Here is a 14,090-nt window from a genome sequence, read left to right as displayed (position 1 = left end):
ATTTTGGATATGTTCTTTTTTTTTTTTTTCATTCTTCATTCTGTTTTGGCCGTTCCATCAAGCACAATTTAAGTATACACAGAAAAATTCTTACTGCCATAGGCAAATTGTTAGTATAACCTTATGTAGGTAAACATTGGCTGTCAGAAACATACACAGACATGCATTTTCTTCACAATTTCTATCTCATAGCCATTTCACGTGGGACAATTGTTTTCATACATCCATACACTGATTTCTTATTTTTCTTTATTTTCACTGGTACTTTCATATGTATAAGATTCACTTAGCTGGTAGGTAGATACATGGTTTAACAAAGAGTATTATATATAATATCACAGTCTCCAATGCAACAATACAGAAGATATCCAAACAGTTTTTGAAATTTGAGGCTTTACCAAGTTTTATCTTGGTAAAGTTTCTCTTTTCTGTTTTGCCAGGCTTAGAAAAATGTTAATTTGCTCAGTGGGAGATAATACTAGATGTTTCCTATATAGAGTTATACTCTGCTTCTACTGATATTAATATGAATCTTAACAGTTTTTAAAATAGAAACATGATCCAACACACTTTTTCAGTGTGATCAAAATCACTGTAACTACAAGTGATACTGTAGCTAAAGAGAATGATGTGCCTGATAAAGGTGTCATGTTTCTCTCCAGAATAAAAGTTCTCTGACTTGGAAAATCTTGTACTTTTGTAAAGAGTACAAGTATTCTTCTATTCTTTTAAAGTTAAGTTTTGGGTGCTCTATGCAATCAAATTTAGGCTTCAATCTATTCACTGTTCAGCAGAAGTCTCCCAATTTGCCCTTTGTCAACAAAGTAATGTGTTGCTGCTTTTGATTGCTATTTAGGCTTTTTCTAAATGAACAAAAACACCTAATTTGGCTTCCCCAGAGGAAAGCATATGACTTTTTAGATAATAGATCAGTGTTAGGGAGCTTGTTTGCCATTTTCTGTACTTAAATGGTTTCATCTGTACTTAAGGGAAGAACAACAGGTCAAAACCTATTATGTAATGACTCTTCATATAAAGGGCTTCACTCTTTTCTTGTCAGTATATTCTTTTTGTGAAGATTATAGTTTAATTTTACTTTCTCTCTGTATGTCTTCCACGCTATTTATTAGGTGTTACGTAGGCTTTAACTGGGATTATATAAGGGGAGTAAAAGAAAAAGCAAACTTTCTTTTCAGTTGTTTTATATTATTAACTAAAATTGCTTGAATGCAATTATATTTATATTAAAATCTAGTCAATGAGAGAAACCAAATTAGTGGGTAAGAACAAGCTGTTCAAAAGACTGCAAGCACTTTCCAAAAGTAATGTTCATCTCTGGAGCTCTGAGGAGTAGAAGTCTTTTTCTTTGGTATATTATATGGACTCAAAGGCAAGTTAAAGGTGACCATAATGAAAACTGAAATAGCCATGTTCAAGTGGAGCAAATACCCAGTCAGTACATGAACATGAGGCCATGCTATCAAAAACAGGAGAATGTAACAGCATTGGATCTCAAAGGTGAATTATTGAGTTAAAAAGTACAGCTTTTTATTAGCAATAAACAGTAGTGGGCACATGCATTCATCTAACAGAAAGAAAAGCCCACAATAATACACAAAGAAGCCTATTGTGATCCAACAGAGAGCATAAGCACAGGTGCAGTATTCTCCATACTTCTAAGGAAAAACAGGTTGTCCTGAAACTCAGAATTGAACATCTGGTATTCCTAGGAGTTGGTGCCTACTGACAGGATCAAGGCTATAACAATCTCCTCTTGCAATACTGTCATGATCATGAATAATGATAACAATAACTATTGCAATGATGATGAGAACAACTATGAAATTTTGTTGCAGCTTCAAAACTCTGTATAAATATTAATGCTGTTTTTTCCAGTATTGGTGCCATTCCCATTTTTACATGTGTGCAATGGAGATGTCACAGTCTGTCAGTCTGTTGTCACAGTGCACTGATGTATTGTGTTTACACCAGTGCAGTCCCCGTGAAATCACTGGAATTGCAGAGATATGATTAAGAGCAGAACTTCTGCTTTCCTATTAGGAGTCAGTCTGAGAACAGATATCTTCGAAGTCATGATTCATAAAATATATCTGTTGAGGAAAAGCATTCCATTGAAGTAAATGATCCTTGGGTGCATGCTCCCTGTAGTATACCGGGTGATATATGCATTAGAAAGAATCCCATTAACTGATCTACTAAAGGATCACGTAACTCTGGGATTGGCGGAACTTGCAGAACTGGCATAAGTGAGGAATAAAGCAAGTTAAGTAGAACCTGGCAGAAACAGTCTCAGTTTCACATAAAGTGGGTATGATTAGATTTTCAGCTGGTGACATGCTTACTACACAAACATGGGTTGCTGTTTTTTTTTTTATATTCTATGTAATATGTGAAAAACTGTGTGCAGACGTTTCATAAAGAAATCGCATCTCCTATGCAAGATAGAGAATTTTATGCAAGATAAAGTATATTTGTTCTCCCTATACTATCCAATTCTTCTAGTATCTCTACAGCAGAAGAGAAAAAATAGTTTGAATGAGAACAAAAAGGGTTTCCTTTTTGCCTTTTTATTCAGAACTCTTTAGAAAGACTTCTTAGAAAGACTGTCTTCCTTAGGAGATAACGTTACAGTTGTGTCTAATAGAAAGAATCTAGGCCTATATGTATTCAGAGACATTAATCATTGCAGTTACTTCCATTATAGTCCTGTTGTTTGTCCATTCTAAGATCAGTTCTACTCTTTCTTTACTTTCAGAATCATCTGAAAGACTGTAAATGTCATTAATTTTAAGCTTAGATTTAACCAAATCAGAGACAAATATTAGTGTTAACATTCCTTCACTGAAATATATTTAATTCTTTTGATAGAAATGTTAGAATTATACAATTGCAGGGCTGCAAGAGATCTTAGGTCATCACCTGCTCTTTTCCACTGCCTTAGCAGGGCACGCTTACTCCATACTTTGTTATAACTGTAAAGTACATGGTTATGTCCTTTCTAACACGTTTTTCTCACCTGTGCTTAAAAACATGCAGCGAGGGACCCTGTATAAACCCATGAAATCTACCTTAATATCCATCCCATTATAGAGACTTTTTTCTAATAATGCCTGTCATGGAGAAAAAAACAGACTTTATTGTTGTTGTTGTTTGTAGCAGCCTTCTCTGTGCTTGGAGATTACAACGTGCATCTAATTTGTCTTGTCTTCTTCAGCTCTTTCAATTTTGCCTAAGTGATCTATGATGAGTATTAGCAAAAGTAATTATCTGCTAAAAGAACGCTAACAATGAAAGAATGTATCTTGGATTTGATGAAACCTTTAAACTTACCTTTCAGGTCACTTTTTCAGGTGTCTAGTGGTTCTTGAAGCTTTCTTCTAATTTTGCTTCTCTTGGCTGATGTATTCTTCAATGTGATGTACCATTTCAAGGCTATTAGCATGCCTTATGTATCAGCAATGATAGAAATGAGGGAAAGTTAGATACCAAACATGTTAATGACAGTAAGGGAACAGAGGATCAGAGACTAGTGAAAATTGATAGACTGAGCAAAGCTCCTACTGATTAATAAAGTGGGCCATTAAGGATTATAACGTCATTCATCATTCTTAAGTTGGAAGAAAGCAGAAAAATGTTTACATGTCTACTCTCTATATACCTATTTATACGTCACAGTCTTATGCTTACTTTTTCTGTAACAGGATGGCATTGTTGTCATATTTTCAGCTTGTCATCTAGTCTTAAGGATCTTTCTTGTGGAACTGTTTTCAGCTGTTTCCAATAGTCCTAGGAGGTTTCAAACACACTGTGGAGTACATTTGGCTTATAATTATTATTCTGTATTAAGTACTGTTTATTGTGTTAATAATAGATTAATTATTACTAAATTGTGTGAAGGGACATGACAGCAAGCCTGGCAAAACACCCTCATAAAAGCTACCTTGGAGCTGATGATGTACATCAAGCCAATTTTTGGTGAATCTTTATTATATTAAATAATCTGTAAATGAAAGAAAATATGTGAATGGAAGAGTAGAATAAATACATATTTTTGTTTTGGTTTTGTTTTTAAAACTTCAATATGACACACAAAAAAAAGATTCTGTCCAAGAAAATAACAGCAAAAAGTCACTGTCAGACTGGCTAGTCTTTCAATACTAAAACTGCCTACTTTGGGAGTATAGGTGTAGTAAACAGGTTTGAAATTAAGTGGGTTCACTTTGATGGTATTTAAAATAGCATGTTAGCAATATAAAGCCAAGTTCTAAATGCCGCTCCCTTATGGATACTTCATTTCTTATAGATTGATATATGTATGATAAGAAAAAGCTCAGCAATTTTAATAAAAGAGCCATGCAAAGATGCTGTTATTCTTCCTGGATTAATCAGAACTGAGGAAGAGCTGGCAATTTTTTCTCCCTCATGTTAATGTGAGGCAATTGACATTCATTACACTTTATTAGAACTTGGCCTGTTCTCAGAAGCTCTAGCAAGTACTATGATGGCAGTCTGAAAGTTGGAATTTTGACAAATACCATATTCTAATATACAGCAAATTATGCTAGTTGAAGGTCCACTAAGAAACAAAAGGCAAATAGTACCTCTTTAATGTCAAACTCTGTATTTAATATTATGATAATAGGAAAGTGTATAAAATGTGTGTAAGAAAGGTTTAATACAGTAACATATCACCAGTTTTATTAATACCATAAGATCTGTGTTAAGAAAATGATGACATCCAGGAATATGTTAAGTCACATGGGGAAGACCTATAAAGTTTTTCTATTTCTTGTTGCTCTTCTCCTTCTGACTTGTAATTTTGAATATTTTTTTAAAAGACCTACTTGGAAAAATGGGTGAAAAGAATGCATGTAGTACAAAAGATATGATACTACTGTACAAATCGTTCCGCTTGTATGCTACATAAGAGCTCTTGTTTAAATATCACATGTGAATTTCAGTTCAAACTTCCTCATACATTTTGAAGTGTTATTTCCCACAGATAAATCCAAAAGTCTGCAGAAAATCATATGTTCTATGCATAAAACAACCCTGCCAATAAATCTATAACCAAATGCAAATAAGAAACATTCAATTTAAAAGGAAATTAGTGTTGAAAGTGGTGTCTAAGACTGGTATCCATTAAACTATGTATGTGTGTTCAAACAACAACTACATAGTTCCTTTTTGTTGTTGTTTTTCTTTTCTTTTGTTTATAATTGATTGCACCCACAATGAAGAAAGAGAAAATGGAGTATCAGGAAGACTTTCAAAGTCAGCCATGATGTAATTGGACGGATGTTCTAAAAGCTCAGTTTTCAGTCTTGTTTAGACAATCCTTTTTTGCAACTATTCTTTTCATAGAAAACAATAAACAGTATTTTCAACAATGCAATGTGGAGCACTCAGGAGTCAGGCCAGTAACACGGACCTCCAACTTCCTTTTGAATAAAAGAGAATCACTGCACTACTGCAGGACCCTCTCTGCAATACAAACATACCAAGCATATCGATAGAAAAGTAGTATCATTTGTATGCTAGCTACAATACTCTTGAGTATGAATAAATCAGATCAACTGCTTATAATCATAAGTCACACTAGAGCCCCAAAGATATTCACGTGCATTATTATGTCCACTTTTATGTATGCTATCCTTAAAGAATTCACTCTCTCTCTGAAGTTTCTCCATCTTCATGTATTTTTTAAGTTCTGCTTTTCCTGCACACTCTAGTAAAACTTATCAAGGAATAAGGGAAGAATTTAAGTACAAATAGCAGAAGCTATTTTTTAGCATTGTTAGGAGGAAGGCTGTTGAGTTCGATGTATGGATATGAGGAAAGTGTCAGCAATAATAGGGAATGTAATATTAGGTGTAATGCTTCCAAAGAACTGTTAACTGTTTTACTTCACATATTGAAGAACAGCTTTCGAATCTTACACAAACACCAAACACTCTAAGACCCAATTAAGAAAACACTCAAAATAAACCGTCAGCAAGACTCAGATTTTCTACCCGAGCAGAAGAGCCTTTTAAGGGTTAGAATTTCCTTTCTCTTCCAAATCCAGACCTTTGACAAGCAACACATTCCAATAGACACACAAACACACTTTCTTTTTTATAAAGAGCATCAGGAGATTACTAGTACTGCAAGACACTATTAGGGGTCAAAGTCATCCGTGTTTTTTTCCTCTTCCATGCTTCTGTCGACTGCCTTGCCTTGTCTCTGTCTCTGTCTCTCTCTCTCTCCCCTGCTGGTTTGCATTTACATCTAGGTCACTTCATAATAACTAGAAAACGTGAAATTTGGTGTTGAATGGCTGGAGGTTACAATAGACATTTCATTGATTTCAAATAAAATGTCAGACATAAAATGAAGCATTCATTTCTGTAATTATCACTGCTTAGTGATACTAAAATTTCACCTTGTTGAAATAGAAGAGGGTAAAGAAACGTGAATATTTCCATAGAAGCAGCATGTTGAAGTCACTTTTCGGAAGAGAGGGTATGTTTTTAATAACAGAAATATTTTTTTTAGGGAAACAAATAATAAATGCAGCAATTCTGGAGAGAAGTACCAAGAGATCATTAAAACTGTAAGGCACAGTACACATTTTCACACTTGTGAATTGAATGTGCTCATTCAAAAGTAAAATCACTGTTCTTGAAAAATCTCCTGTATTGCTTGACAGCTGGTTAGATGTTCCCTTGACAACTGCTCTGGTTAATCAAGGGTGTAAATGAAGCTGCTGTTTCAGTGTTTTGCAGGAGTCATTTTAGATTGTCTCTTTAATATCAACACTTTTTCAGTGAAGAGTCATGTGTGTTTTTGTTGGGATTTTTTTCCCATGATGTATTATTAAGTTGGGTTAGTGTTTGTCAGCTTGAAGGAAAAAAATAGCAAATAGTTCTAAAAGTAATCCTCCAATTGTAACATTAAAAAGTGGACAGTAGTTTAACTGCTTTGTAATCATTTCTCAGAAGACTAGAAACCCCCATCTTCTATCTTCTAGATATTGATTTTTTTAAAAAATATTTCTATGACAATTTAGCTTGCATAAAATTAGAGGCCAATTCTCTTTATAAAGCCTGTTTGTTTCTGACCTTTTAATTTTATGTCTCTCCTTAGGCTGTTAGAAATCTGGCTGCACCTACAGCACTATACAGAAAATATAATTACTATAAACTATATTTTTTAAAGTTTGTTTACACAACCGTGAATGCACCATTTTTAGATGATTACATTATGTAGTTATAATGCATGAATGCAGTTAAGAGTCTTCCAGAAGTTCCACTTTCTGGACCCATTCTCATCCGTATTGTCAAATACGTAATCAGTTTAAGATACTTTACTGTGTTTCCCTTGATATAAACTGGTAGCTGAAGCAATCATGCTATCAATTAGGGCTTAAGTCAGTCTTTCCAATGTTTAGAAGAGACATCAGTATGCTTTTTGATCATACTTTCTATTGTGCTCCTTTAGTGCCACCTGGTGACCAGCTTGAAGAAAAAGAAATTATGATCATTTCTCACGTGGAGAAGTAGCTGTGATAATTTGAAATAAAACCTTTACTTGAGAAAGATTATACCAGGTGACAGATTTAGAAGTGCCTCAATCTTTGCTAGTTTAAGAGGATTTCTTTTAATACAATTTCCAACCTAAATTAATTCCATACTTTATATCTACAATTGTGTCATAGATACAAGCATGTTAGGTAAACATTGCACTTTGTTGGAAATTCAGTGTTCAGTCACTTGATTAATCAAGTTGTAACTAGTAACTGCAGTAATCACTGTATGCAACTTCAGTTTCGTATCTGCTGAGGTCCATCAGTCTTTTGTAAAGAAACAGCCCCTGTAGTAAACCCTTTCTTAATTCTTGTCCTTAACAAGAGCTTATATAAAATCCACAGCAGCTATGAAAAATCATGTTATTCTAAGCCAAATGCAGAAAAGAAGTCTGAACCTCTTCTCATTTCAAATCTGCAGAAACAAATATTCAGCTACATCAGGCCTGCACCTTCGCATTTACAGGAACAGGTTGGGCTCCACATGGCTCCAGACCTAGTTAGATTACTGTAAGAAATGCTCTGTATATCATTCCCATGCGTCCTACACACATACATGTTTCCCATACCTACTCTCTACACACTCAGTTCTCTTCTGCTACGTGAAACCTTTTTATATCATTACAAGTGTGATGTGCATGAATCAGACCAATTTTGGTGCCTGACAAAATAATCCTGCAATAGGAATCATATTGCATTCTATCCAGTCACTGTCTCTGGAAGTAAAAATACGCCGGCTTTGAATGCAACTGAAGTATGCCACTGAGATGTGAGGCAGATGGACTGAAATGCCTTCAGCATCTAAACAAGTGAAAAAGCACAACTGAACTACAAATACGTCAAAATTTAAAGATGTCGGTGATTAGCCACTTTTATCTCGGGTGTTCTTTATGTCAGGTCAGTATCTCATAATAGGAGGTTAATTAGAAAAAGAAAAAAATGTCAAGAGAATAAATCATCAGTTTGGTTTTATCTTTTCTAATATAGATAGTGGATTTTTTTATATATATATATATAAGGTGTGTGTAGTAATACTGCTGCATTTATCTAGCTGCAAGATTAAGACAGATTTAATCTTGGTTTATAAGAGAAATATTATCCAGTTGTACAGCTAGATGAAGAGGCATTTTATTTCAGGTCATTTCTGCTGCAGAACATTTCAAGCATATTCTTTTCTCCATCATTGTTTTTAAAAACTAGAATAATTATCTTTCATATGTCCATATTTTAGTACTTTGTGATTGCAAATGCTGTGGTAAAGATAGAGACAGCATTTCTGTTTTAATTGCCATTTTTCATTATTTTCATAATTTTCTCAGAAAGCTGTCTTTTGGGCTGAAATTTTCCATGCTCTGTCTCTTTTCAAAAGCTCTTCTAAGCATATGTGAGTAATCTAGCAAACTCAAACAGTCCTAATTTTGTGGTAATGTAAGCATGAAAAATATTCATTTTTCTCACATTTCAAATGACAAGTTTTTCATTTCTGTGACATAAGACAGAGAGAATTTTCATGTATTATTTGCTTGGAAGTTCTTGCAGAGAAAGGAGCAAACGCTGAAGGCAGTGGTGGCAGCAATCCTAACATGCGCTCCGGAATACAGGGCAGTAGATTGCTGCTCACAGCCTCTGCTTTTTTCTCACAGCTCAGTCACTAGTCTGCTGGCTGACATCAATCTAATCAGCTCTTCCCTTTGAGTTTTCATTGCCATATCTTAAAAAAAATATATAGCTTTATGTTCTTTGTGAAGTTGAGACCTGATGTTCAAAATCACTGTGTAATAGCTGTTGCTTATAGGTATTTATTATTTCCATTTTTCTGACATGTTACTTTAAAAGTAGAATGAATCACCAGATATACCTGAGTAGGGATAACCATGTTAGCATGTATATGATTTAGGATACCTGTGATTAGCTACATAAAAATACTGCAGTAAAAACCATTTCAGCATTGAATAATCTTTAAAGATTATTTTAATTGCACCTATTTTTATTTTTCTATGTCTTTTTTTCTTTCCTTTGCAAACAATCTAAACAAGAGAAATTACATACCCAAAGCAGTGATCATGTTTGAATACCAGACATTTGCAATGAAAACTTACAATGCTGAATTCAGCTTGGTAGGCTAATTGCTTGAAGCTGATCAAATGACATAGACCATGCTGTTCTATTCTTCTCTATCAGGCAAACATTCTTAGTTATGAATATTGCCACATCACTTAAAGCTTTATTTGTTGTTAGTTGGACTGTTGTCAAATGTGATATGTAGGGTTAAATCTTGAATTAATATAGAAACTACAGAATATGCAGATTCCAGAAATCTTTTTGAAAAGCAGGGATAAGGCAGGGGTGAGGAGGAGGCACTGCCGTGGGTATATTAGGTCTATGCCAAAAAATCCACATTGACTGATATCAAGGAAAGGTTATGAGTTGGTTTTCCCCACAAGAATGGTAAATTTACTTTTACCTGAGAAATTACCTTTATACACTGTGATTTTCCTGGAGAATTACCAGCAGCAGAAATATTAGTAGGAATATTAAATGAAATTCAAGGTATTTTTAACATACCACGAATTGGTTGGAAATCAGAGCAGACAGAAGTACTTTCTCCAAAATTGTCCTTATGCTGAGCATTTGTAAAGGAAATCACAAATGCCCACTATTTATTGAGGAGGAGCTTGTGTTTACTCAGTCCACATTTTATAAAGAAATTGTGAAAATTAGCTAATCTTCAGAACAGCAGATATTGCTGCTGACTCCCTACATTACAAATGAAATGTTATTGTAACTTTATACTACATAAGAAGGAACTGAAAATATTTTCACTTTTTTAAAACCTAAAATTCAAGAAAAACGAACATTTTTCAAATTCAGTTGAATAGTCTAAGAGTCTAGGTTACATTTTAAAGGGCGATGTAGAAGATGCCACTCAAATATCTGTCTTGCAAACAATTTTTAAAACACTGTTGTTCCTAATTTAAAAGTAGGAAAAGTGTTGCATACTTACAAAGGTGAAATAATTTAACACATTTCAACCCCGTGCAGCAGAATGCAGTGAAAAGTCAATGAGTTAGTATTGACTGAAGTAGCTCTGGAACCAGAAGCAATATAGCCATTAGAAAGGCAGGATTTATTTATATGGGTACATCACCTGCTGATATAGACATACTGCCTATGTGACTTGTGTTGGTGGATGTACTGTTTTTTTCTTGCTCACTCAGATGTCACTGAACTGCAGTTAGTGTTAGAAATGTACCCATATTCATTAGGGGCCTGATACTATATCAATTTATGTCAATACAGTGTTCCCAGTAACTTCACCCAGAGGTGAAAACTGAGACTCTGGATTTCGTACTGGATCTACAGATAGGAGGACAGAAAGTAAAGCGGTATACACAAGCAGAAAAGCAAAGCTCAAGGCATAACACAGGATAAATTATACCATGGCAGCATACAAACAGGTGGTGGTACATGAGGAAGTCGGCATTCAAGAGTGTGGTAGGTTTTGCTGCGGTTCATCCAGGAGTAAATTTATCTTTCGAAGTGCTGAGGTATGTCATTTCTAAGAGTAGTAACATGTGCTTGTAGTGTTCAGAACATGATGGGCTTTAAAATATGTTAACTCTTTCATATGTCTGAGGCCTGACATGAAGATTCATTTGCGCCAAAACAAAACAGTTTATGAGATTCCTGTCATTGTCTCTTAATTCAGCTATAAACATGGGAAATTGGGCAGTCCAAATAAATGTAGAAATTTATTTCAGGATCAAAATGTTGTGAAAATGTAATTATTTTTTTTTTGTTGAAGGCCTTTCTCTGGAAACACAATTGTATGGATATGACTGAGTAGAGTTTGATGACCTATTGTGCATGTAGTCAGTAAACGTGAACATGGTTCCCAAAAGGAGGCCCATCACATTTTCTTTTAAAGTATGTGAAAATTCAAACTGAGGGTGGAAGTCGGAAGCACTTGTACAGAATTATCATAGCTTGGTTTTAAAGAACCTGTCAAGTAATATTCTCATATCCTGCCATTGCTGCAATAATGTTTATGCTAATTCCTTTCTAAATGCTAAATATATATATTTGAAATATTTATATATTTACAAATCATCTTGTTGGATTGGATTTTTGTTATTGATATTATTCATAACACTTCCTCAGATCTCATCATAGAAAGAACTTAAAGAATTTGGGGTGTCTGATTGAATGTTCACTAGTGTTTGCTTTACAAATTCCCTTAACGTTATATTCTTCTTTATCTCTGAAGCTCAGTACCAGAGTTTACATTAACAGCATGCTTCCAAAGTAGTGATAACTGTATCACTTTGTAATCTTGCTGCTCTGAGGTATGCAGCCTTTCATTTCTTACTCCATTCTGTTTCCCCTGTAGGGCAGGAAAAGGAAATTTCCACCTATGGAGTTCAGCATCTTTCAACATTGATGATACTTGTCCAACAGTCTTCTATACTAGGGAGACCACATGTCAGCCACACTTAGCACTTAAACAATTTATCAGTACCCACTTACACATGTAAAGATCTCTTTCTTCTTCATCTCTGTATACATTTCAAAAAACTAGAGTCAAGAACAGTAGGAAAGCAAATAGAAGAGGGACATTAAAAGAAGAAGCTTACATCTTTTGTCTCCTGGGTAGTCCATGTAGCCATAAAACTAGAATTCTTACTGTCCAAAGACTGTCATCCCTTATGGAGGCAAAAGCATCTTTTTCACCTTGCCTTTGCTGTATGAGATTCGAATACTCCTCTGTCAGTGGCATAAACAGTAATGAGATCTTCTGTTTCCTTCCAGCTATATGTTGCCTGTTAGCAGTCCTGAAGGGTACTGCATGATTGAAATGGCTGCAGATGGAAATCCTCCTGTACAACACAGACTCTCGCTCTCATATCAAGCATCTCAGGTGAGTCTGCAAATCATCAAAAAACAGTTATTTGCTTTGAACACACAGATATCATTATACGCACTTACTTTCTCTTTAATATGTCATTTCACATAAGGCATCCATGGTATTTCCAATGATTTCTTCAGCTTACCGAACCCTGAAACGTCTATTTCAGCTGCTTAAAGTCCATGAAAAGGACACTGATACTGCAAGAGGAAAAATAAAATGTTTGCAGTGTCACTGACTTAGGCCACGGTGCTGCTAGGAACAATTCAGATAAAGTCTAGCAGTAATCCTGGTTACTTTTTATTTGCACTGCACACTGTATAGTGGAAGGCAGTTATGAATCATCACTGACTTAACCTGGTGTCAAAACTGTTGCTAGGATTTGCCTTCTGAACAGTATTATAAATATGATTGTCTCCATTTTGAAACTGGTAACAGAAGACTCACCCTAAATGGGCAATAGGCTAACTTTCCCAGAGCTTGAGATTTTCTGTTATTCTTTGTCTCCATTTTATCACCTGTCTTTGTTCTGCATTCTAGCATCACAAGATTCTTTCTGCATGGTATGTTTTAGGTGGTTTGGGACTTGAGAATTTGAACTATGATTGAGAGTTCACTTTATAAGTTTATTCACTAAGAGACAGTACAGTTAACTGTAGAGATACTAATCATGATGTGCATTGCATGGTATGCTCTGTCAATTAGTAATAGGATTTCTTCCCTGATCCTTCCTAGTCAATATCTGTGTTTGCTCAGTTTGATAGAAAGAATTAACTTGTGTTAGATATTACTATTACCCCAATTATTTCTCTTTTCCTAACTTTGAGATGATCATCCCGGTTTTCTGAAAAAGTAGAAGGTTTCTTTTTCTCTCCCTGTATGTCTGGAGTCTATAACTATGTCAGAAAGTAAATCTATCACTGTTGGCAGCTTCCGTGTAGAGAATCTGTGGAAAGCGCTTACCCACCAGCACATAATCATGTAGAGAAGCCAGCAATACCATACTAAAAGAAAAACTTACAGGCAGACACCTTTGATGTCATGCTCCATGTTCATACAGCAGAATCTTTCTGCCGCTAATCAGGAAATTTCTTTCATTCATAAGAAAGTCCACAGCTTTTTATCGTGCTCCACAATTACCTTAAAGGAGGCTATAGCGAGGTGGAAATCCGTCTCTTTGCCCAAGCACCAAGTGATAAGACAAGAGGAAATGGCCTTAAGTTGCACCAGAGGAGGTTTAGATTGGATATTAGGGAAAATTTCTTCACTGAAAGGGTTGTGTAGTATTGGAACAAGCTGCCCAGAGAAGTAGTTGAATCACCATCCTTGGAGGTCTTCAGAAAATGTGTAGATGTAGAGCTTAGGGACATCGTTTAATGGTGGACTTGGCAATGCTAGGTTAAAGTTTGGACTAGATGGTCTTAGATGTCTTTTCCAACCCAAATGATTCTATGATTCTCTTCTGTTTCTTTTTGTGGGGGTCCACAGTTGTGTTTCAGTTCATATGGATTTTTGAAGTGAATGTTCTGGTCACCCCCACTTAGCACACTTCATGTTGCAGAGCAGTCATGGACCATGCCAACTGAATTCTTTTAG

General features: G+C 35.1%; 1 protein-coding gene across 1 annotated transcript in view; it reads left to right on the top strand.

The window, feature by feature from the left end:
- Window positions 1-14,090, top strand: part of EYS (eyes shut homolog) — a 728,533-nt gene that overhangs the window by 605,330 nt on the left and 109,113 nt on the right. Inside the window, exon 29 of the mRNA XM_035543068.2 lies at window positions 12,398-12,506. Coding sequence (XP_035398961.2) covers window positions 12,398-12,506 — 109 coding nt within the window. The remainder of the gene's footprint in view (window positions 1-12,397; window positions 12,507-14,090) is intronic.

This window comes from Cygnus atratus, chromosome 3 (assembly GCF_013377495.2).
Source record: "Cygnus atratus isolate AKBS03 ecotype Queensland, Australia chromosome 3, CAtr_DNAZoo_HiC_assembly, whole genome shotgun sequence".
In the NCBI taxonomy this organism is placed as follows: Eukaryota; Metazoa; Chordata; class Aves; order Anseriformes; family Anatidae; genus Cygnus; species Cygnus atratus.
Note: the sequence above shows the minus strand (reverse complement) of the source record. Positions and strands in the feature narration are given on the sequence as shown.